The sequence below is a fragment of the Bufo gargarizans genome, chromosome 5, assembly GCF_014858855.1.
Source record: "Bufo gargarizans isolate SCDJY-AF-19 chromosome 5, ASM1485885v1, whole genome shotgun sequence".
Taxonomy (NCBI): Eukaryota; Metazoa; Chordata; class Amphibia; order Anura; family Bufonidae; genus Bufo; species Bufo gargarizans.
In genome coordinates this window covers 218966854-218992152 of record NC_058084.1, presented here as the reverse complement: position 1 = coordinate 218992152, position 25299 = coordinate 218966854, and the positions used below count along the sequence as shown (strand labels likewise).

At 43.2% G+C, this 25299-nt stretch overlaps 1 protein-coding gene across 1 annotated transcript in view; it reads right to left on the bottom strand.

Annotated features, from left to right (window-relative positions):
• The window catches only part of PKD1L1 (polycystin 1 like 1, transient receptor potential channel interacting), a 405256-nt gene that overhangs the window by 185618 nt on the left and 194339 nt on the right, over positions 1-25299 (bottom strand). The window contains exons 35-37 of the mRNA XM_044295257.1: positions 22976-23215; positions 17694-17804; positions 17207-17364 (exon numbers count right to left, since the gene is read on the bottom strand). Coding sequence (XP_044151192.1) covers positions 17207-17364; positions 17694-17804; positions 22976-23215 — 509 coding nt within the window. The remainder of the gene's footprint in view (positions 1-17206; positions 17365-17693; positions 17805-22975; positions 23216-25299) is intronic.

Genomic DNA, 25299 nt, shown 5'->3' with positions numbered 1-25299 from the left:
AGGACTCGGTCCTTTAGCCAGTTCTCAATCCAATTACAAACTATACTTTCCAAGCCTATAGACCTTACTTTACTTATTAAGCGTCTATGAGGGACAGTATCAAAAGCCTTTGCAAAATCCAGAAACACTACATCCACAGCCACCCCTCTGTCCAGGCTACTACTCACCTCCTAAAAAAAAAAAAAATCTGGTTAGTCTGACAACTTCTGTTCTTGGTAAACCCATGTTGGTTATCACTTATAATATTATTTACAGTCACATACTCCTGTATATAGTCCCTACTTTTTTCCCACAACAGAAGTTAAACTAACTGGTCTATAATTACCTGTGGAGGACATAGATCTTTTTGACTATGGGCACCACATTTGCCTTGTGCCAATCACTTGGCACTGTACTAGTACCTAAAGAATCTTAAAAAATTATAAACAGGGGCACAGCAATGAATGAACTGAGCTCTTTAAGCACTCTTGGGTATAATCCATCTGGACCCGGATCCTTGTTAACATTTACCTTATTTAACTTATCTTGGACCAGAACTACAGTTAGCCAATTGAGCATATTACTGGATGTACTAACAGCGCCAGCACCACAGATATCAACTTTTTTCTCTTCTTTTGTATAAACAGAGCTAAAAAAAAAAACATTTAGTTACTCTGCCTTTACCTTATCTTCAGCAACTAACCCCCTTTACTATTATTTAGGGTCCTACCTGCTCAGACCTTGGTTTTACAGCATTTATATGTTTAAATAATTTTTAGGGATTTGTGTTGATCTCTTTTGCTACCTGCTGTTCGTTTAGTTTTTTTGCTAATTTTATCTCCTTTTTACAGATTTTTAAGCCCTTTGCAAACTTCAAAGGCTACAGCGGACCCTTCAGATTTGTATTTTTTTAAATGCCCTTTTTTTTTGTCTTTTATTGCCCATTTTACAGTAGCTGTAAGCCATGGGGGGTTTAATTTTAGCCATTTATGCTAGGTACCTAAAGGAACAATTTTTTTGTGCAATTACTCAATGTGGATTTAAAGCTCTCCCATTTATCCTCAGTATTATTATGTGACAGTAGCTGCTCCCAGTCTATGCCCTGAAATGCTGCCCTCAACCCAGGGAAATTAGACTTTTTAAATTTCTGTGTCTTTGCTTTGTCTGACAGAGTTTGCTTCTTATAGTTTAGGGCGAATATAATTATATTGTGATAAGATAATAGCTTTTAGGCCTGTTTCAGGTTGCCTTGAGTGATCCAGAAAAACAGGACCATATAAAGGACATACTGCTCACACCACCCATAATTTGGCTGACCCTAGCTCACTATATAACAGAGATTCATTAATGCTGTTAGTTACGGCCTAACTGTGGGTCGATTGTCTGGTAGTCATAGCATCATTTAGAACAGGAAAATCACAGTAGACCAATGGACAGACTGGAATGCAAAGCTTCCATAGATCACTATGATTTCATGAGTTGGAACAGCTGAAAGTGGTTTAAAAAATTATGTCATGATTAGTGACGATCTAGCACCAAAGTATTCGGGTGTTCGGCCCAAACACATTGCTTTATTTGTGCCGAGCACACGAGTATAATGGAAGTCAATGGGAGACTACCAGGCACCCCCTGCTCCAAATCGGGGAGGGTGCCTGGTCCATTGAAAAAGGTCAGAAAGTGACAGAAACACCACCAAAATGGATCAGGAACACCATGGGGACGATGTCTGGATGCATCTTGGACTCCCAGGTCGCTGCTGGGAACCATGTAGTCCGAGTGGTGCGCCACTTTTACAGACTGACAAAAATAAGCACAAAACCCCTAACCCAAAAACATTTTTACATGAAAAATAGTTCGGAAACATTCTTTCCTGCATATTCAACTGTATATAAAGTGCAAGTGCTGCAAAAAATTACAAGCAAGAAGCACTTCAAGACAGCGTGTATATCACATAAGGGAGGGCCTCATTCCCATTGTGGTACAATTTTACAGGCAGGGGGACTCCTACACTCATAAAACCTCTGCAGTAAGTTAACCCCGTAGGGACTGGGATCATTTTCACCTTAAGGACCAGGCCATTTTTTGCAAATCTGACCAGTCTCCATTTTATGTGGTGATAACTTTAAAACGCTTTGACTTATCCAGACCATTTTTTTCGGCACATATCGTACTTCAGGACACTGGTAAAATAATTAATTTTTATTTATAAAAAAAATACAAAATTTACCAAAAATGTTCAAATTTCAAGTTTCAACTTCTCTACTTCTATAATACATAGTAATATCTCCAAAAATAGTTATTACTTTACATTCCCCATATGTCTACTTCATGTTTGAATAATTTTGAGAATGATATTTTATTTTTTGGAGAAGTTACAAGGCTTAGAAGTTTTGAAGCAAATCTTGAAATTTTTCAGAAATTTTCAAAAACATAATTTTTAGGGACCAGTTCAGGTCTGAAGTCACTTTGTGAGGCTTACATAATAGAAACCACCCCAAAATGACCGTATTCTAGAAACTACACCCCTCAAGGTATTCCAAACTGATTTTACAAACGTCGTTAACCCTTTAGGTGTTCCACAAGAGTTAATGGCAAATGGAAATAAAATTTCAAAATTTCGATTTTTGGGCAAATTTTCAATTTTAATCAATTTTTTCAAGTAACAACAGCCAAACAAAACTCAATATTTATTGCCCTAATTCTGTAGTTTGCAGAAACACCCCATATGTGGCCGTAAACTACTGCACGGGCACACAGTAGGGCGTAGAGGGAAAGGGGCGCCGTGTGGTTTTCGGAAGGCAGATTTTGCTGGACAGGTTTATTTACACAATGTCCCATTTGAAGCCCCCCTGATGCACCCCTAGAGTATAAACTCCATAAAAGTGACCCCATCTAAAAAACTGCACCCTCAACTTATTCAAAACAGATTTTACAAACTGTGTTAACCCTTTAAGTGTTGCACAAGAGTTATTGGCAAATGGAGATGAAATTTGAGAATTTCAATTTTTGGGCAAATTTTCCATTTTGATCAATTTTTTAGGCAGATTTTGCTGGACTGGTTTATTTACACCATGTCCGATTTGAAGCCCCTCTGATGCACCCCTAGAGTAGAAACTCCATAAAAGTGACCCAATTTTCGAAACTACGGGATAAGGTGGCAGTTATGTTGGGACTATTTTTAGGGTACATATAATTTTTGGTTTATCTATATTACAAGGCAAAGTTACCAAAAATAGAAATTCTGAGATATTTCATCTCCATTTGCCATAAACTGTTGAGGAACACCTAAAGGGTTAATAAAGTTAGTAAAAATCGATTTTGAATACCTTGAGGGGTGAAGGTTCTTAGATGGGGTCGCTTTTATAAAGTTTCTACTCTAGGGGTGCATCAGGGGGGCTTCAAATGGGACATGGTGCCCCCCAAAAAAGGCCATCAAAATCTGCCTTCCAGAAACCATACGGCGTTGCTTTCCTTCTGCGCCCTGCTGTTTGGTCATACAGCAGTTTACGACTACATATGGGGTGTTTCTGTAAACTGCAGAATCAGGGTAATAAATATTAAGTTTTGTTTGGCTGCTAACCCTTGCTTTGTTACTGGAAAAAACTGATTAAAATTGAAAATTTGCCAAAAAATTCCTGTTTTGGCACAGTTTTCATTTTATTTTTTTGACCGTGTTCATCTGAGGGGTTAGGTCATGGGGTATTTTTATAGAGAAGATTCCTACAGCGATACCTAATATGTCTACTTTTTATTTATTTACTTAAGTTTTGCACTATATTATCTTTTTATAAACAAAAAAAAGAGTCTTTTTTTTTAGTTTTTAGCCGATTATTTTAGGTGGGGGCTAATTTTTTGCAGGATGAGAGGACAGTTTTATTGGCACTATTTGGGGGGGGCATATGACTTTTTGATCGCTTGCTATTACAACTTTTTTTATTTATTTTAGTTTTACTAATATTTTGGAAAATTTTTTGTATTAGTGTCTTAAGTCTGAGAACTATAGTTTTTTATCCGATTGTCAGTGGCTAAATTGGGGAAGGGGAATATAAAATTTGTACTCCATGGAAGTGTAGTACTCCCTGAAGCAACCAATAATGCAGAGGCTCGGATGATTGGGGCACGTGTCACACTGAGTAATGGCGTCCTTCCATATCCCCCTCCTGTGATACACTCTGCACCTTTTTTTGGGTTCGTCCCTTCTTTCCAGTATGGGGGACCACACCTGGAAAGTTTCAGAAAAGATCAGGTCCTTGAGGATTGCCTCATAGAACTGAAGGAATTTCCCTGTGTTGCCAGCGCTCCAGGACAGCACAAAAGAGTTGTACAAGGCAACCTGCACCAAGTAGACAGCAACTTTTTTGTACCATGCCCGGGTTTTGCGCATGGCATTATATGGCTTGAGGACTTGATCAGAGAGATCAACAATCGAGCTTGAGGACCATTGGCACGGTACCTCGCACAGGGACAGGGGTTACTGTGAATTGTGGACAGTACAAGGACATCCCACTTGTCCTTATATCTGACCAGCAACAGGCTTCCACTGGTAAGGGCTCTGGTCTCACCCCCGGGGATAGGTACCAGGAGGGGGTGAGTAGGGAGGCCACGTTGATTTTTCCGCACGGTCCCACAAGCGGACATGGATCTGGCGGCGAGGGACTGGAACAAGGGGATACTAGTATAAAAGTTATCCACCGTACAGGTGGTAACCCGTATCTAGCAGTGGGTGCATAAGGTCCCACACTAGTTTCCTGCTAACACCCAGAGTGGGGGGGCATTCTGGCGGTTGAATACGGGAATCTCGCCCCTCGTACACACAAAACTTGTAAGTGTACCCTGAGGTACTCTCACAAAGTTTGTACAGCTTCACGCCATACCTCGCCCGCTTAGAGGGAACATACTGGCGGAAAATGACTCTCCCCTTGAAAGCAATGAGAGACTCATCAACCGTGACCTCCCTTCCAAGTACATAGGCCTGCGCAAATTTGGCCTCAAAGTGATCGATGACCGGCCTGATTTTGTACAGGGGGTCATAGGCAGGATCACCTTGGGGGGGACATGCTGCATTATCTGCATAATGCCGGCATTTCCAGATGGCCTCAAACCGGGAGCATGTCATGGCCTTACTGTAAAGTGGGGTCTGGTAGAGTACGTCCCCACTCCAGTAATGCCTGACACTAGTTTTTTTTTTACTAGGCCCATGTGCAGAACGAGGCCTCAAAACGTCCTCATCTCGGCTGCACTGACCGGAGTCCAACCGGCCACAGCCAAAAAGGAGCCCTGGTGTTAAACAACTAACTATTGGGCGTACAGGTTTGTTTGCTCCACCATCAGATTTACAAAGTGGTCACTGAAAAGAAGACTAAAATTGTCATATTCAGTGAAGCCCACTGTGGAAATCCGGATTCCTGGTTGGCCTACAAAATCGGGAATTGCCGGCTCAAAATGCTCTGGGGTACATGAGACAAGTTCACAGGCAGGGGGCACAGGTGGACTTAACCGGGGGGCCGGAAAACTAGTACGAGCCCCAGAGCTGCTCGTACTAGTGTGGGCCACAGGGTCCCTGGCATGGCGGTCCCCTTGCTCCGCCACCTTGGTGGCTCATCATCATCACTAGATGATGAGGAGGACGCGGATAACAAAAGGAAAGTGGGGTCATCCTCGTCCTCGCTGGGGCTCTCGGACTCGGAGGCAAGCTGGGCGTATGCCTCCTCGGCCGAGAACATCTGGCGGGCCATAAGGGAGAGTGTGTGCGTGTTAAACTATTGGTGTGCGTGTGTTTTGGGGGCAAGGGTGTTCACGAACTTACCCTAAACCTAACAGACAAAAAAATAAATAAATTAAAAAAAGGACAATAAATTTGAAAATTCAAACTCGCTAATCAACCATCCGAAGTTGATCAGTGGTGGGGTGTGCGATGCGCTAACAGTGGCCGAACACTAAAAGTTCCGGCCGCAGTCAGCGTACGCAGAAAAAAATAAAATAAAAATGCTTGCACCCCAAAAAAAGTTGTGGGGAGGAAGGGGGCGGAGGGGGCAAGCTGCAGCACCCCTGGGAGGTCTAGAGTCCCACAGCTGTGCTGTGGACCCTATACACCCGATTTAGAGTGATGCAAAAAAAACTTTTTTTTCTCACTAACTTTCCCTGAATATCCCTGCCTAACCTAATCTTTCCCTAAATACCTTGGTGGTGCTGGCTGATGATCCCTGCACAGATGGGGGTGCTGGCTCTGGAGATCGACATGCAGCTGTAATTTGAACTTCCTGCCCGCCCAGCCGACCAATGAGAAGCGATCCTGAGAGGTGATGTCACCATCACCTCTCAGGATCACAGGATGGTGATTGGTGGTGTATTATCACACCACCGATCACCATCCTGTTCCGGGTTATCGGGTCCCCAGTGACTCGAATAACCTGGAAACGCAGCAAACCGCAGGTCTGAATTGACCTGCGGTTTGCTGCGATCGCTGACATGGGGGGTCACAGGACCCCCCGGCGCATTGTCCCCCCGGCGCATTATTTTTGAATGAGGCTGCATCCCACAGTAATTTTTTTTGCGACCCCTTCCTTTCATGCCGTCCCCATTCCTGTGGCTAGTAAAGATCGCTGTCTCAGACCAGGGCAGCTGTTCCATCAGTTTTATACACTGTCTATACTGTCACTGGGCCTGGATGTATTTCTAGAGTGTAATAATATTACAGGATATAGCTACTAGAGAGGGATCGTTGATCCAGGGAGTTATTCTGATTGCCTTATTTGAGTCGGGAAGGAATTTTTTATTCCCCTAAAGTGAGGAAAATTGGCTTCAACCTCACAGTTTTTTTTTTTTGCCTTCCTCTGGATCAACTTGCAGGATGACAGGCCGAACTGGATGGACAAATGTCTTTTTTCGGCCTTATGTACTATGTTACTTTAATTAATTTCATTGTGTAATACTGTTGAGGCGGCCCTGACCATATCCTTTAGTCCTCCTCCTCCTCCTGGATGGGCCCCTTCGTGGTCAGGGCCCCAAAGCTGCAGCTTCCCCTATAGCTACGGCCCTGGTCTGCATTAATCTGCACGTGACAGTGATACAGCTCCACAGATTGTTTCCATCTGCATCTTTCTAAACAATCTGTGGCCTTAGCCTTTTATCCAGACTTAGTCATCGTGCCACTATGTGGCCTCATGCTGCCATCTCCACACCATGTCACCTTGCCACTCATTTTTCTCACTATGCTGCTGCTGATGCAGCTTAAAAGGGCCTAAAGTGATCACCAGGCCCACAATCTAATTAAGGTTTTACGCACAAAACCAAAGTAAAAAAATGATTGAAAACATTCTTTCCTGTATATTTACTTGTATATTAAGTGCAAGTGCTGCCAAAAATTACAAGGAAGAGGCACTCCCATACAACCTGTATATCACATAAAGGAGGGCCTCATTCCCATTGAACGAACCCGCAAAAAAATTATATTTGAAGGCCATATACAGTTGCAAGAAAAAGTATGTGAACCCTTTGGAATGATATGGATTTCTGCACAAATTGGTCATAAAATGTGATCTGATCGTCGTCTAAGTCACTAGACAATCACAGTCTGCTTAAACTAATAACACACAAAGAATTAAATGTTACCATGTTTTTATTAAACACACCATGTAAGCATTCACAGTGAAGGTGTAAAAAGTATGTGAACCCCTAGACTAATGACATTTACAAGAGCTATTTGGAGTGAGGTGTCAGCCAACTGGAGTCCAATCAATGAGATGAGATTGGAGGTGTTGGTTACAGCTGCCCTGCCCTATAAAAAACGCACACCAGTTCTGGGTTTGCATTTCACAAGAAGAGTTGCCTCATGTGAATGATGCCTTGCACAAAAGAGCTCTCAGAAGACCTACGAATTGTTGACTTGCATAAAGCTGGAAAGGGTTATAAAAATATCCCCAAAAGCCTTGCTGTTCATCAGTCCACGGTAAGACAAAGTGTCTATAAATGGAGAAAGTTCAGCACTGCTGCTACTCTCCCTAGGAGTGGACGTCCTGTAAAGATGACTGCAAGAGCACAGTGCAGACTGCTCAATGAGGTGAAGAAGAATCCTAGAGTGTCAGCTAAAGACTTACAAAAGTCTCTGGCATATGCTAACATCCCTGATAGCGAATCTGCGATACGTAAAACACTAAACAAGAATGGATTTCATGGGAGGATACCACAGAGGAAGCCACTGCTGTCCAAAAAAAATAACATTGCTGCACGTTTGCAGTTTGCACAAGAGCCCCTGGATGTTCCACAGCAGTACTGGCAAAATATTCTGTGGACAGATGAAACCAAAGTTGAGTTGTTTGGAAGAAACACACAACACTATATGTGGAGAAAAAGAGGCACAGCACACCAACATCAAAACCTGATCCCAACTTTGAAGTATAGTGGTGGAGGCATCATGGTTTGGGGCTTCATTGCTGTGTCAGGGCCTGGACGGATTGCTATCATCAAAGGAAAAATGAATTCCCAAGTTTATCAAGACATTTTGCAGGAGAACTTAAGGCCATCTGTCCACCAGCTGAAGCTCAACAGAAGATGGGTGTTGCAAGAGGACAACGACCCAAAGCATCGAAGTAAATCAACAACAGAATGGCTGAAACAGAAAATACGCCTTCTGGAGTGGCCCAGTCAGAGTCCTGACCTCAACCCGATTGAGATGCTGTGGCATGACCTCAAGAAAGCGATTCACACCAGACATCCCAAGAATATTACTGAACTGAAACAGTTCTGTAAAGAGGAATGGTCAAGAATTACTCCTGACCGTTGTGCACGCCTGATCTGCAACTACAGGAAACGTTTGGTTGAAGTTATTGCTGCCAAAGGAGGTTCAACCAGTTATTAAATCCAAGGGTTCACATACTTTTTCCACCTTCACTGTGAATGTTTACATGGTGTGTTCAATAAAAACATGGTAACATGTAATTCTTTGTGTGTTATTAGTTTAAGCAGACTGTGATTGTCTATTGTTGTGACTTAGATGAAGATCAGATCACATTTTATGACAAATTTGTGCAGAAATCGATATCATTCCAAAGGGTTCACATACTTTTTCTTGCAACTGTATGTGAGGGCATTAAATGTGACGAATAAGCAATGCATGTTGATATGACGGAAGAGGAAGAGGAGGATGAGAAAAGGAAGGTTCAACCATATACCCTTGTTTGTGGTGAAAGGGGTGCATGGGAATACAGTCTATTAACTACATTAAAAACACCACATAGAAAGTGCCTTTATGTTCATCAGCATTCCTCTGGTGGAGTCAAGAAGTCATAGTCAATGCAGGCCTTGTTCATTTTTATATAAGTCAACCTGTCAGCATTTTCAGTTGACAGGCGGATACGATTATCTGTTACAATGCCACCAGCAGCACTAAATACACGCTCAGACAAAACACTGGCGGCAGGGCAGGCCAGCGCCTCCAAAGCGTAGAGCGCCAGTTTGTGCCAGCTTGGACACACAGTAGTTGTAAGGCACTGAGGGATCATTGAGGATGCTGAAACGGTCTGTTATGTACTCCTTCACCATCTTCCAAAATGTTTCTCTCCTTGTGGCAGTAGGCTGCACATCAGGGTGAGGGTGCTGGCGGGGTTTCCGACCCAGGCTTTGGAGAGTGTTGCCCTGCCTCTGCTGGAACTGCTGTGTGTTCCCCTTGTCCCCCCCCCCCTCCTTGGTTGGCCAAGGAAGTACAGTCTCTGCCACCAGCGTTGTCAGATGGGAAATTTTGGAGCAATTTTAAAACAAGGATCTTCTGGTATTGCACAGTTTTGCTCGTCCTCGCCACCAGATGAATGAGAGATGAGAAGTTATCTTATCTGTAGCGGGGGTTGAGACAGGTGAACACCCAGTAAACGGTGTTATCTAAAATGTGTTTAACGCGAGGCAAGATGTCGACATCAGGATGACTCTCCTCTTCTGCCCAGCCACACTGAACAGATAGAATTAAAGTTCCATGGGTACTACCCTCTGGAGCAGAGGCAACTGTCTCCAGCTCCTCCTCCTCTTCATGGTGCAATTCGCACTGAGAAGATGAACTGAGGGTGGGCTGGCTATCACCCTGTGCAATGTCCTCCCCATTTCCTCGTCTGCCACATTCAAAGCATCGTCCTTAATTGTGAGCAGTGATCGTTTGAGTAGACCCTGCAGTGGGATGGTTATGCTGATAATAGCGTTATCCCAACTAACCATCTGTGTGGATTCACACAATTTTTTAAAACCTCACAGAGGTCTGACATCAATGCCCACTCCTCGCTTGTGAATAGTGGCAGTTGACTCAAAAGGTCAAGACCATGTTGCAGCTGGTATTCTACAACTGCCCTCTGCTACTCACAAAGCCTGGCCAACATGTGGAACATAGAGTTCCAGAGCGTGCTCAAGTCACACAATAGTCGGTGAGCTGGAAGCCAGAAGTGCTGCTGCAGTGTTGACAGACCGACTGAAGCTGTGGACGACTTGCAGAATTGGGCAGACACGCGGCGCGCCTTCAATAGTAGCTCTGGCAAATTGGGGTAGGTTTTGATAAACTTATATTTTTATATAAGTCAACCTGTCAGCATTTTCAGTTGACAGGCGGATACGATTATCTGTTACAATGCCACCAGCAGCACTAAATACACGCTCAGACAAAACACTGGCGGCAGGGCAGGCCAGCGCCTCCAAAGCGTAGAGCGCCAGTTTGTGCCAGCTTGGACACACAGTAGTTGTAAGGCACTGAGGGATCATTGAGGATGCTGAAACGGTCTGTTATGTACTCCTTCACCATCTTCCAAAATGTTTCTCTCCTTGTGGCAGTAGGCTGCACATCAGGGTGAGGGTGCTGGCGGGGTTTCCGACCCAGGCTTTGGAGAGTGTTGCCCTGCCTCTGCTGGAACTGCTGTGTGTTCCCCTTGTCCCCCCCCCCCCTCCTTGGTTGGCCAAGGAAGTACAGTCTCTGCCACCAGCGTTGTCAGATGGGAAATTTTGGAGCAATTTTAAAACAAGGATCTTCTGGTATTGCACAGTTTTGCTCGTCCTCGCCACCAGATGAATGAGAGATGAGAAGTTATCTTATCTGTAGCGGGGGTTGAGACAGGTGAACACCCAGTAAACGGTGTTATCTAAAATGTGTTTAACGCGAGGCAAGATGTCGACATCAGGATGACTCTCCTCTTCTGCCCAGCCACACTGAACAGATAGAATTAAAGTTCCATGGGTACTACCCTCTGGAGCAGAGGCAACTGTCTCCAGCTCCTCCTCCTCTTCATGGTGCAATTCGCACTGAGAAGATGAACTGAGGGTGGGCTGGCTATCACCCTGTGCAATGTCCTCCCCATTTCCTCGTCTGCCACATTCAAAGCATCGTCCTTAATTGTGAGCAGTGATCGTTTGAGTAGACCCTGCAGTGGGATGGTTATGCTGATAATAGCGTTATCCCAACTAACCATCTGTGTGGATTCACACAATTTTTTAAAACCTCACAGAGGTCTGACATCAATGCCCACTCCTCGCTTGTGAATAGTGGCAGTTGACTCAAAAGGTCAAGACCATGTTGCAGCTGGTATTCTACAACTGCCCTCTGCTACTCACAAAGCCTGGCCAACATGTGGAACATAGAGTTCCAGAGCGTGCTCAAGTCACACAATAGTCGGTGAGCTGGAAGCCAGAAGTGCTGCTGCAGTGTTGACAGACCGACTGAAGCTGTGGACGACTTGCAGAATTGGGCAGACACGCGGCGCGCCTTCAATAGTAGCTCTGGCAAATTGGGGTAGGTTTTGATAAACCGTTGAACCACTAAGTTTAAGACGTGGGTTAGATATGGGATGTGTGTCAGGTTGCCAAGCTCCAAAGGGTTGCTTGAGAAAGACCTTTACGGTCGAAACGGCGCATTTTTTTTGCTGGTGAAATAAATTCCACTGAATTGAAGACAGGAGAGTGCTGTGGTTTCTTCTATATGACGCATCCAAGGGGGAACTTCTGACTGGCTCCCAACACGGCTGGCACCACCACAAGATAAGTCTTTAATTTTTCATTGTGCTGCTATACACATTTTTTCCTACAAGCTCCAAAGCTGCCACCAAGTTACGGCCATTGTCAGACATAACCATGTCTGGTTATAGGTTGAGTGGCGTGAGCCACAGCTCGGTCTGGTCCCTTATACTCTGCCGCAGCTCTGCCGCGGTGTGCTGTTTGTCCCCTAAGCAGATCAACTTCAGCACAGTCTGTTGACGCTTACCTACAGCAGAGCTGCACTGCTTCCAGCTAACAACTGATGGTCAGGGCACGGGTGATGTTCTGGGACACATGCTAGTGTAAGGCGGGCTTGGCACACCGTGAAAAATAGTGGCGGCTGGAAACTGCGTACTGAGGGACGGCCTCCGACATCAGGCTGAGGAAAGGCCTCAGTTTCCACAAGCCTAAATGGCAACATTTCAAGGGCCAGTAATTTAGAAAGTTGCACAATTAGTGCTATGGTTTGTGGATGGGTATTTGCGCTTGCGTTCAAATGACTGTGTTATGGACATTTGGATGCTGCACTGGGACAGGGAAGTGGATGTTGTTGCTGATGGTTCATGCAAAGGTCCAGGTGCAGGGTTAGGGGCTTCCGGGCCTGCGCCTCCGACAGGGGATTGGCCAGCAATGCGTAACACAGGGGAAGAGGAGGCATTGGTGTGACCCGCAGACCCAGATTGTGGACCCAGGCGCTCGGCCCACTTATTATGGTTGAATGCCATGTTGCGGATCATGCTGGTGGTGGTGAGGTTGCTAGTGTTCATGCCACGGCTGATTTTAGTACGGCACAGGTATCAAACAACCACTTTTGTCGTCTGCACTTTCATCAAAACAGCGCCATACTGCGGAACACATACCCCTTGGCAAGGTAGATTTACACATACGGGTGCTCGTTGTAACGATTGCGGGCCTGTTTGTTGTGGGTCGACTTCTCCCTTTTGCAACCCCACTGCCTCTTCCAGCCTGTTGCGGTGCTGCGGATCTCTCCCTCTCTGTACTGCTGTCCTTGCTCGGCCTTTTACCTTCCCATGTTGGGTCAGTGACCTCATCGTCAACCACCTCCTCTTCCACTTCCTCACTCTGCTCATCCTCCTGACTTGACCTAACCACAACATCAGTGATTGACAACTGTGTCTCATCATCATCCACCTCATGAATGAATGATTGCGGTTCACCACCGTCATCTTCTTCAGACTGTGAAGGCTCAAGAGGTTGGGAATCAGAGCACAATATCTCAAGTCCCTCTTCAAGTGTGCCAGGCGTGAGGGCCAAATGTAATAGTGGTGCTGGAAAGAGCTCCTTGGAATATCATGATCACTCATCACTCATTTGGCAAGCCTCTCCATGGTGGGAGTAAAGATGATCAAAGTAAGGATTTGGTTGACCAGACTCTTGGCTACAGAGACTGGACTTGGTGGAAGAGAGGGTGGTGCTTAACCAACTGGAAGCATTATCTTCAGTAATCCAACCGACCAACTGTTCACACTGTTCCGACTTGGACAGTGTTGCCCTGCGCTGCCCAGCTAAGTTGGGCATGAAGCTGGGTATGGTGGATCTTTTTTTTTTCTGGTGCACTGGCAGCAGGCACAGTTTTATTGCGCCCAGTGCCACGGCCTCTGTGCGCACCATCAGCATCACGCCCACTTCCCCGTCCCTTAGTGCTCGCCTTCTTCATATTAATGGTTTTGTCACTAGATGTGACGCAGATTGTTTTACAGTCTGCTAAAGACACCGTTTTCTGATGCAGGACAGTATATGTCACAGAAACCCACAGAATATGTACACTATATTAGGCCCAGATTATTGGAATTTGCCCTAAAGAAATAGTTTTCGGATGCCAGACAGTATATGTCACAGAAACACACAGAATATGGACATTATAGTAGGCCCAGATTAGTTAAATTTGCCCTAAAGAAACTGTTTTCGGATGGCGTACAGTATATGTCACAGAAAGCCACACACTATGGACACTAGATTAGGCCCAGATTTTTGGAATTTGCAATACAAACTAAATTTTTGGATGCAGGACAGTATATGCCACAGAAACACACAAAATATGGACACTATATTAGGCCCAGATTATTGGAATTTGTCCTAAAGAAACAGTTATCGGATGCAAGACAGTATATGTCACAGAAACACATAGAATATGGACACTATATTGGACCCAGATTAGTTACATTTGCCCTAAAGAAACTGTTTTCGGATGGCGTACTGTATATGTCACAGAAAGCCACACACTATGGACACTAGATTAGGCCCAGATTAATTAACTTTACACTAAAGAACCAGTTTTCGGATGGAGTACTGTATATGTCACGGATGTGTATTACACGCACACACTACAAAGACAGTAGATGAGGACTTGCCCCTGATTATTTAAATTACGCAAAAGAAACAGTTTTCGGATGGCGTACTGTATATGTCACAGAACACCACAGAATATGGACACTATTTTAGGCCCAGATTATTGGAATCTGTGGTACAGACACTGTTTGCTGATGTAGTTTATATTTATATTTTTCACTATAACTGGGCTTGACAACCACACAAGGTGTTGAAGCGCAGATCACATAATTCACGGATTACATCATTGACAGCAAAAATGTGGACAGATTATGGGAGAAATATTTTCTGTATTTTAAATTTTTCCCTATATATGGGCCTGACAATCACACAAGGTGGTGGATAGACTATGGTGAAAAAAATTGTGTTTTCTGTATTATAATTTTTTCCCTATCTCTGGGCCTGACAACCACACAAAGGTATTGAAGCGCAGATCACACAATTCACGGATTACACTGTTGACAGCAAAAATGTGGATTATGGGGAAAAAAATTATTGTTTTCACTAATATTCTTCCTATCTCTGCCCCTGACACACAGAAGGTATTGCTGCACAGATGTCACAAGTCACTGCAGACACCTTCTATATAGCAAAATAATTGCTATTTCGAAAAGTATTAAAAAAAATAAAAAATTCAAGTACAACTTTGAACAATTAAATTGTTGCCACCACACACAATAGTCCTTAACTTTTGGGTCTTTGAAACGTTATTCACTGAAATGTATTGGGATCACAATCTCACTACACTATCTGTCCCTTCCTAAGCACAGCTCTCCCTGACTCGCAATGAGCCGAACCCGCATCATCGGGTGCTATAAAGCATCCGATGACGCGTTCCGGCCAGCCAATCACTGTAAGCCAGTAGCCAACATGGCTACTGGCATTACAGTGATGGCAGTACTTACCTGCACGTTTATTGGTTGCTGAACAGGTATTTAGCCGAGCATGCTCGCTCATGACTAGTCACGATGTGATTAGCTGTTATTTTCAGTGGGAAGCCTTGTAGTAAATCAAGGCCAATTATGGTCTGCCTGACTAAGAGCTACTCACCATTCTGGCTTATAGACACCTCTCTATGATTTCCATATGCCCTAAAAGGACATACGGAAATGGGTTGTATTCATCATGCAACCCCTCTCTTAAATTAAAATAATCAAGATTGTATGTAATACAGAGAGATCCATATGCACATCTATTACTATCACTCACTGGTCATTTTAAAGGAACCCTATATTAGTAAAAATTTACATGTGTGCCATATTCAGTAGACAATGTAAAGGACATCTATTTACCGTATTTTTCGCCGTATAAGACGCACCGGCGTATAAGACGCACCTAGGTTTTTGGGGAGGAAAATAAGAAAAAAAATTTTTTTAACCAAAAGGTGTGCTGTGGGTTTGGAACTAGGTGGTCTGTGGATGGCACTATTACTGGGGATCTGTGGATGACGGACACTGTTATGGGGGGATCTGTGGATGACGGACACTGTTATGGGGGGATCTGTGGATGACGGACACTGTTATGGGGGGATCTGTGGATGACGGACACTGTTATGGGGGGATCTGTGGATGACGGACACTGTTATGGGGGGATCTGTGGATGACGGACACTGTTATGGGGGGATCTGTAGATGACGGACACTGTTATGGGGGGGATCTGTAGATGACGGACACTTATGGGGGGAACTGTGGATGACGGACACTGTTATGAGGGAACTGTGGATGACACACTGTTATGGGGGGATCTGTGGCTGGCACTGTTACAGGGGGGGGATCAGTGGATGGCACTGTTATAAATGTGTCATCCACAGACCCTCCCAGCCCATAACTGTGCCATCCACAGATCCCCCGCCGCTCCAGTATACTAATATAATATGTCTTATTCAGTTAATAGTTATTAAATATGCCTCTTTATTCCTAAAAGTACCTTAAATCCTAAGCGCTTTAGTACAATGCCGGCAGGCCGGGCAGCCGGCGCGGCGCGTCACTCACTGACGTCACTTGCCTGCGCCGCCTGCTTCATTCATAAAGTAGGCGGCGCAGGCACGTGACATCAGGGAGTTACGCTGCCGCCCGCCCGGCCTGCATTGTACGGATGCGCTTAGGATTTAAGGTACCATTAGGCATAAAGGGGCATATCTAGTAACCATTAATTGAATATGACATTTTATTAGTACACCGGAACGGCGGGGCGGGCCTTTAGTACAGTGACTGCACCGCCCCGCCGCTATTGCCGGCCCCAGCTCCTCCTCCCAGTCCCTCCCCGAGTCCCCGCTCGCTTTACATCGCATCCAGCGATGTAAAACTGACTGCATTCGCCGTATAAGACGCAGTTTGGGGGAAGAAAAAGTGCGTCTTATACGGCGAAAAATACGGTAATTTACTAATTCAAATAGTGCTGACATATTCCATAGTGCTTTACAGGCATTATAATCATATGCCGTCCCCAATAGGGCCCAGAATCTAAGTTCCCTATCAGTATAACTTAGGAGTAGGAAAGGAAACCAGAGTACCTGGAGGAAACCCACGCAAACAAGGGGATAACATACAAACTCTAAACAGATGTTGTCCTTGGTGGGATTCAAACCTAGCAGCAAGGCACCAGTGCTAACCAATGAGCCACTATGTTGCCCATATTAATTAAATATAATTGAATTTTTTCATTTGTCATGCTAAGTATTTTGTAGGCAGAACTATTACTAAGATTAAAATATGTGTAAGAAAATAGAGTATAGTGAATAACCTGAATTTTAAATGTCAGTTAAGAAATTATATTATTTAAAATATTCAGCAAATCTATGATGAAAATGACATAGTAGTGGTAATACTGTCTTAGCAGTTCAGTGGTACCTAATTCAGAATATAGAAAACTATATACATACCCAATTAAAAGCATCACAGGAAAAGTCCTAGTTTGGGGCTTGGAGAAGCTAACTGTTATTTTCAGCGCTGAGTGTTTATTGTCAGAAATTATATTTAACCGATGGAAATTTATTTTGTCCCGAGATAAAGCATACTGAGTCCTATTAAAATTTCCACTCTGGAAAATAATAATGTTGTTAATAGAGGTAAAAATAACATATTACAGTAGTAATTTTCATGATATACAAATTCTCACAATTAAGCAACCCAACACAATGATGATCTACCATTCTAACGGATTTCATTGTAACTAGCCTCCATTGTGGAGATTCTCAATGAGTGGTGGTTACACATGTTCCTCTCCACTCTCTATGGGTCTGACTGAGTACATGCCTTTTGTAGGATACACCCTCTAAAACCCAACACTATTTTTAAGGCATTACAGCATTAACACATTCTTCACACCTGAAGTTCAATTACAGTTTTCTGAGACAAGAAAAATCTGACCTGATGTTTGTTTCCAATTCCTATGGTAACTGGTGTTATAATATCTCGAGCACTCAGTTTTTTTCTAGTAGTGCAATCAAAAAGGCTAAGGCTTGTGAAATCACCATTAACCTAAGAAATCATGAACAGAAAAATACATTATTTTCACTTGCAAGCAATGTCAATTTGTAGTCATACAGAGAATGTAACTGTGATGTCAGTCAGCATCTCCTATCTCATGGTGGGCACAGCCACCATAGTAGTTACCCTTCCCATTGCTTCTTGTCGTTTCCTGTTGCAGGCCGTACAGGCCAGCTGACTGCTTCTTGCTTGTCCCCTTGGTGCCATGCACACTCTCCTCACGGGCTAATCTGTCCCCATCCAATGACAGCACTACCAGGGGTATATAGGGTACCTTCATTTATGGGTAGATAATTGAGGTATTGCAATGTAGCTTGTATAGCCCTGTAAATGTTTACTATTGTGTGATTCTGGCCTTCCATACCTGACCTCTGCCTGTTTACCAGACTGACCCTGTATTGCCTGCCATGACCATTAACTGATCACTGTCATACTAATGTCACGGACGTACCGAGACATACAGACGCTCCCGCGACAGATGGCAAGAGATCTGTGAGACTGGCAACATGTGGTTTGATCTGATATGTTTTCCTTTTAGAACAAATGATGTCTGTGTTGATTCTGGTGCTTGCCATACCTTCTTTCACCAGGTGTGGCTATTTTCGTCTCTATTTATTGTTGTTTCTCCCACTATGCTATGCGGTTTATAGCTTCTGTTGGACTTGTGGTTAGCTTGTGTTAGGTTCTCGGCTGAGTTCCTGGTGCTACCAAAGCTTCATTGACGATAAGTGTTTCCTTTCCCTTTTGTATTTTGCCTACCTGGCCTGTTCATACTGGTAGTCTGTCAGGACTGGAGTTAGGGTATTCTTTAGGAGGTGTCCATCTTCCTTCCCTAGTTTCCAGGCCTTATTCTGGTACCCCCTTTCCCTCCTATGCTCAGAGTGGTGTTTTCCTCCCACACATATGACAACTAACCCCTGTGCTACCTGCACTGATGTACTTCCTGACTACCATACTACACAAATTCTGCCTGTCCTGACTCTTGCTTGTCTCCTTGGTGCCCTGCACCAGTGTCTCTTGCATGGAGACTACTCAAAAAGGTAGCAGCTTGGTGAGCCTTTCAGCAAAGGCCAGAGCAGGTAAGTATGAACCTTCTGTTTACAGAAGCAGGATGTGGGCTCTTGCTGAAAAATCTGTTCACCAGCGCTGGTCTCTGCAGCAATGGTCCTATCCTGCTGCTTGTTTGCCATTAGGCTAGAATACAACCATACACCTGTAGGTCACTGTGTGTGTCACAATATTGATGATTAGTAGGACCAGACCAGCACTGCAGAGAACAGTGCCAGAGAAAGGGGTGAGTTTACCATCAATTTTTATTTTCAGCAATTCTGGGGATATTTAATTATTTTGGACATCCCCTTTAAACTGGGCACTCACTGCCTCTTTTCACCCGTGTAAGTGGGAATCAGGTCATATAGAGGAGTGATAATAAGAACAGGACACTGCTATAAGATATCCCATCTCCTACGCCTCCTAGGTGGTGAGCAATAGCCTGTATTACAGTGCAGAACTGCAGTTTCTCACTGCATGTTTATTTACATTCTGGAAAACATACAGGGAGTGCAGAATTATTAGGCAAATGAGTATTTTGACCACATCATCCTCTTTATGCATGTTGTCTTACTCCAAGCTGTATAGGCTCGAAAGCCTACTACCAATTAAGCATATTAGGTGATGTGCATCTCTGTAATGAGAAGGGGTGTGGTCTAATGACCTCAACACCCTATATCAGGTGTGCATAATTATTAGGCAACTTCCTTTCCTTTGGCAAAATGGGTCAAAAGAAGGACTTGACAGGCTCAGAAAAGTCAAAAATAGTGAGATATCTTGCAGAGGGATGCAGCACTCTTAAAATTGCAAAGCTTCTGAAGCGTGATCATCAAACAATCAAGCGTTTCATTCAAAATAGTCAACAGGGTCCCAAGAAGCGTGTGGAAAAACCAAGGCGCAAAATAACTGCCCATGAACTGAGAAAAGTCAAGCGTGCAGCTGCCAAGATGCCACTTGCCACCAGTTTGGCCATATTTCAGAGGTGCAACATCACTGGAGTGCCCAAAAGCACAAGGTGTGCAATACTCAGAGACATGGCCAAGGTAAGAAAGGCTGAAAGACGACCACCACTGAACAAGACACACAAGCTGAAACGTCAAGACTGGGTTAAGAAATATCTCAAGACTGATTTTTCAAAGGTTTTATGGACTGATGAAATGAGAGTGAGTCTTGATGGGCCAGATGGATGGGCCCGTGGCTGGATTGGTAAAGGGCAGAGAGCTCCAGTCCGACTCAGATGCCAGCAAGGTGGAGGTGGAGTACTGGTTTGGGCTGGTATCATCAAAGATGAGCTTGTGGGGCCTTTTCGGGTTGAGGATGGAGTCAAGCTCAACTCCCAGTCCTACTGCCAGTTTCTGGAAGACACCTTCTTCAAGCAGTGGTAAAAGTCTGCATCCTTCAAGAAAAACATGATTTTCATGCAGGACAATGCTCCATCACACGCATCCAAGTACTCCACAGCGTGGCTGGCAAGAAAGGGTATAAAAGAAGAAAATCTAATGACATGGCCTCCTTGTTCACCTGATCTGAACCCCATTGAGAACCTGTGGTCCATCATCAAATGTGAGATTTACAAGGAGGGAAAACAGTACACCTCTCTGAACAGTGTCTGGGAGGCTGTGGTTGCTGCTGCACGCAATGTTGATGGTGAACAGATCAAAACACTGACAGAATCCATGGATGGCAGGCTTTTGAGTGTCCTTGCAAAGAAAGGTGGCTATATTGGTCACTGATTTGTTTTTGTTTTGTTTTTGAATGTCAGAAATGTATATTTGTGAATGTTGAGATGTTATATTGGTTTCACTGGTAAAAATAAATAATTGAAATGGGTATATATTTGTTTTTTGTTAAGTTGCCTAATAATTATGCACAATAATAGTCACCTGCACACACAGATATCCCCCTAAAATAGCTAAAACTAAAAACAAACTAAAAACTACTTCCAAAAATATTCAGCTTTGATATTAATGAGTTTTTTTGGGTTCATTGAGAACATGGTTGTTGTTCAATAATAAAACTAATCCTCAAAAATACAACTTGCCTAATAATTCTGCACTCCCTGTAGCTACTGCATAGTAACCCCATGTAGTGAAACTAACTCCACAATGTTTGTTTTTTCCCTAGAAAGCATGACATTTTTTGCCACTTTAACCCCCATCCCAGCCTAGAGAATAAATTACCTACAACATAGTATATAATATTTTAATACATTTAAAAATGGAAGAAATGGAAGAAACCCCCCCCCCCCCCCATAAATCATCACAATAAATGCAGTACTAACATTAACAATTTTGTTTGTTAAGAAATTCGCCTCTACAGTTTTTGATGCAAAGCCCAGAAGAGGTTCAAACATGAAAGAGAAGTAAAGGTTTCTCTTAAGGCACTATTGGCTTTGACAAAAAATAAAAAATAAAATGCAGTGTGTGAAACCACCCTAAAGACTGGCCAAGTTTCCCCCCTACATAACCAGTTCCAGTTACCCCCCTTACATAACCAGACACATTTTAGTTTAAGTCTCTAAGTGCTTTGAAAGCCATAACTTTTTTCGGTTCGTCAGTTAAATTTTTTTTGAAAATGTTTTACTTAGTGGGAATTTTGTTTACCCAGGAAAATGTAAAAAATATCTGCCCATTTTTTGTTAATAGCACAAAGCATAGTGAAAATACATGATTAAAAGGTGTCTTTTTTCCCTCACAATAGTTTATAGTCACTAGAGGGAGGGCTAGAAGCTGCGGTGTGGGCTAGTGGTCGCATGTATTGCATTTTATAATTAATTATTAGTTTTGTCTCATTTTATATTTTACACTTTGCGTCCCTTATAACTGCAGTTACCCAGCATTGCCGCCTCCTGAACTGTAGTACACAGCACTCATTGAGCACTGTATATAGAGCAATGGGAAAGGCAGGAACAGCAAAAAAAAAAGTCTTTACCTTTTTGTATGAGAACCCGACTGTCGCTGACAACCAGGTCCCAGTTCCTGCAGCTGCGCAATCTGCAGCTAGCTGCCATCTATGCAAGGAACTTCAGATAGATTCTTGCACAGATACATGTGAATCTCTCAGATTTAAAATCTATGGGTGGTTCGGTGCTTGTCAAAAATCTTTTGCAGTACTTTTAGGCCTCTTTCACACGGGCGTCATGTCTTATGCCCGGATAAGAGGCGGGTGCGTTGCGGTAAAATGCGCGATTTTTCCGCGCGAGTGCAAAACATTGTCATGCGTTTTGCACTCGCGTGAGAAAAATCGTGCATGTTTGGTACCCAAACCCGAACTTCTTCACAGAAGTTCAGGCTTGGGATTGATGTTCTGAAGATTGTATTATTTTCCCTTATAACATGGTTATAAGGGAAAATAATAGCATTCTGACTACAGAATGCATAGTATAATAGTTCTGGAAGGGTTAAAAAAATAAAAAAGTTAACTCACCTTCTCCTCTTGTTCACGTAGTTCCCGGTCTGTTCTTTGCTAGCTGTGGGCTGAATGACCTGTGGTGACGTCAGATCACATGCTCCAATCACATGGTCCATCACCATGGTGATGGAGCATGTGATCTGACATCACCACAGGTCCTTTAGCCCAAGCCCACAGCTAGCAAAGAACAGACCGGGAACTACGCGAACAAGAGGAGAAGGTGAGTTAACTTTTTTATTTTTTTGTAACCCTTCCAGCACTATTATACTATGCATTCTGTAGTCAGAATGCTATTATTTTGGTTATAATGGTTATAAGGGAAAATAATACAGTGAATAGACTGTCACCTAGAACCCATGCGTGAAAATTGCACCGCATCCGCACTTGCTTGCGGATGCTTGCGATTTTCACGCAACCCCATTCACTTCTATGGGGTCTGCGTTGCGTGGATTATCGCACCGCAACGCACAAAGAGGAGCATGCTGCGATTTTCACGCAACGCATAAGTGATGCGTGAAAATCACCGCTAGTTTTGAAATGAATGGGTCAGGATTCAGTGCGGGTGCAATGCGTTCAACTCACGCATCGCACCCGCGCGGAATACTTGCTCGTGTGAAAGGGGCCTTAGTTTTGATTAGCGATACCACCCTTGGACTTTAATTATGATCCACAGATAAGAAGCTAAATACACATGCACTTACCTCAGATGACAATTTGGCCCAAAAGTAAGGATTTTTCTTGAAAGATTTCAGCTGGCTAATGTAACATTTCATGCTAGTGTTCTGTTTTCTGTTCTGACTATCTCGTATTTCTGGCAAGTAAAATGTTGAAGAACCAATCTTTTGAATGTTATTGACCACATTTTCATGCACACTGGTCTGTAGTTCCAAGAAATGTGTGTTAATTGTAAAATGACGTTCAGAATTTAATGTAATGAATTTCTGAGAACAAGATAAAAAAAAAAAAATTAGCATACAAAATTCCAAGAATTAAGATGTTGCAAATTGGAATAAATAAAATGCTAAATTAATAAAAAACAGAAAAACAAACAGCAGGACAAATTTAGAAAGTGAAATGCTGTGACGATTTTACTCTGCGGCCAAAAGGTACAGATTAGAACAGGGATCAGCAACTTTCTGCACTCCAGCTGCTGTGAAACTACAACTCCCAGCATACAAACTTACTTGGCTGTTCTTGTAACTCCCACAGAAGTGAAAGGAGGATTCTAGGAGTTGTAGTTTCAGAACAGATGGAGATTGTGGATCCCTGGATTAGAACATAGTGATTTTTTTTGTTTTATAATTGTAGTTGTCGTACGTGTAGTACAAAATCAATGTTCACTGCAAAAGCCTATGCAAAATATAAATTTGCATAACAGAAAGTACAACTACTTTATAAAGGTTTGAAACTAGTGCAGACAGCAGAATATAGTCAAATGAGCCTTTCTCTACAGAGAGACGTGTTTGAAAACATAATTTACTTTATCAATAGCAAGTATTTATGGCACTAAACTCTAAAATGCGGCATTCCCCATCGATGTGCCTGGTTGTGGCAGTTTAGAGGTGGTTGCAACTGTGCTTTTCATAGCTCCCATACAAGTGAATGGGAATTTCTGAAATGCTGTTGTTTATGCATCTCACAAATTATGAAAATAATTAGAGTTGAATGAAACAAAGAACCCAAAGTGGACTTTAATCTGAACTCGCGCTTTGTGGAAACAAATAGATTTTACTTAAAATGGCGGTAAAAAAATATATTCACCTCAAACATTTGTGCGAGAAGAGGCTTACACAGCCATCATGATTGGAAATCCTGAGCAAAATCTCATTTGCGGTGACATATGATGTGACAACGCACAAGATTTTACGTGGAGTCTTCAATCAAGATGGCCACGGCGGCCTCTTTGCACTCAAACAGATAAGGTGAGTATTCCCTGCCGTTCCCAGTCATTGCGTCCGCTACTTACAAAGAAATGAGTTTCATGACAAAGTTATTCGCCTTGAAGTAAATTTCTTTGTGAAATTCGGCGAAGCAGCTGAATCAAATTTTTCAAAGCTTGGCGCAACACTAAAAATAATGTGAGCAACAGAAACCGTGTAGCTAGCAAAGCCGGCTCATACAGGTTGGACAAGGGTGGAGGTGGGGTTGTAAAGGGTGTTTGTAGATGGAAATTTCCCTGTAATTAGAATGTCTCTGAAAGTGATGCTGCAATGAGTTTTTTAAAGGTGTATTTCAAACAAGTATCCATATCCATTAAAAAAAACTCTGCAATCACCAATCAGAATGGCATTTGGGTCTATCATAGACTATCTATCTCATAGACTTGGCCAGGAGTGGATTGGAACTGAAAATGGCCCTGGAAAAAACTAAAAGTTTTGTAGTGTGGCCCAAACTGACAGAAGGCAGGGTGAACACAAGTAGGAGGAGCCAGCAATACCTTATTGGGCATTGACCCACTGGGAAGTTTCCCTGTAGGGTCTATGGCTAGTCCGTCCCCGGGATTATGAAGTGGCAGAATAGCCACCTCACAATTTGCAAAATGAGAATCACAGGACCCCTTTTCTCCTGTGGATATGAAATACCTGTTTTTGGTTGGAATGCCCCTTTAAATATAAACTCCAGTTTGATACTACTGAAGAGATATCTGGCCAGGTTTTTATGACCAAAACCCTACCCCCACCAATAGCTACACCATTTTGTGGGTAAAGATATTGGCCACTGGAATGCAGGGATTGGGTTTAAGAAAATTACAATAACAATTCCCTAATGTAAGGATCTTGTGGTCCCTTCACCATTGCTCAGTGGATTAGATATTCAAGAACAAATCTGTAAAAGGAGTCTGTCACTAGCATTATGCTGCCCTTTTTGAGGGCAGCATAAACTGGAAACAGATAACATAAGCCAAATGCTACGTCAATCACTTTAACTGACCCAGGCAGTGGAGCTAAAATCGGTATTGATCAGCTGTAGGAACTCCTAAGCACTGGAGTTTGCTCAAAACAGTGCACAAGCCAGGAGGTCCTCA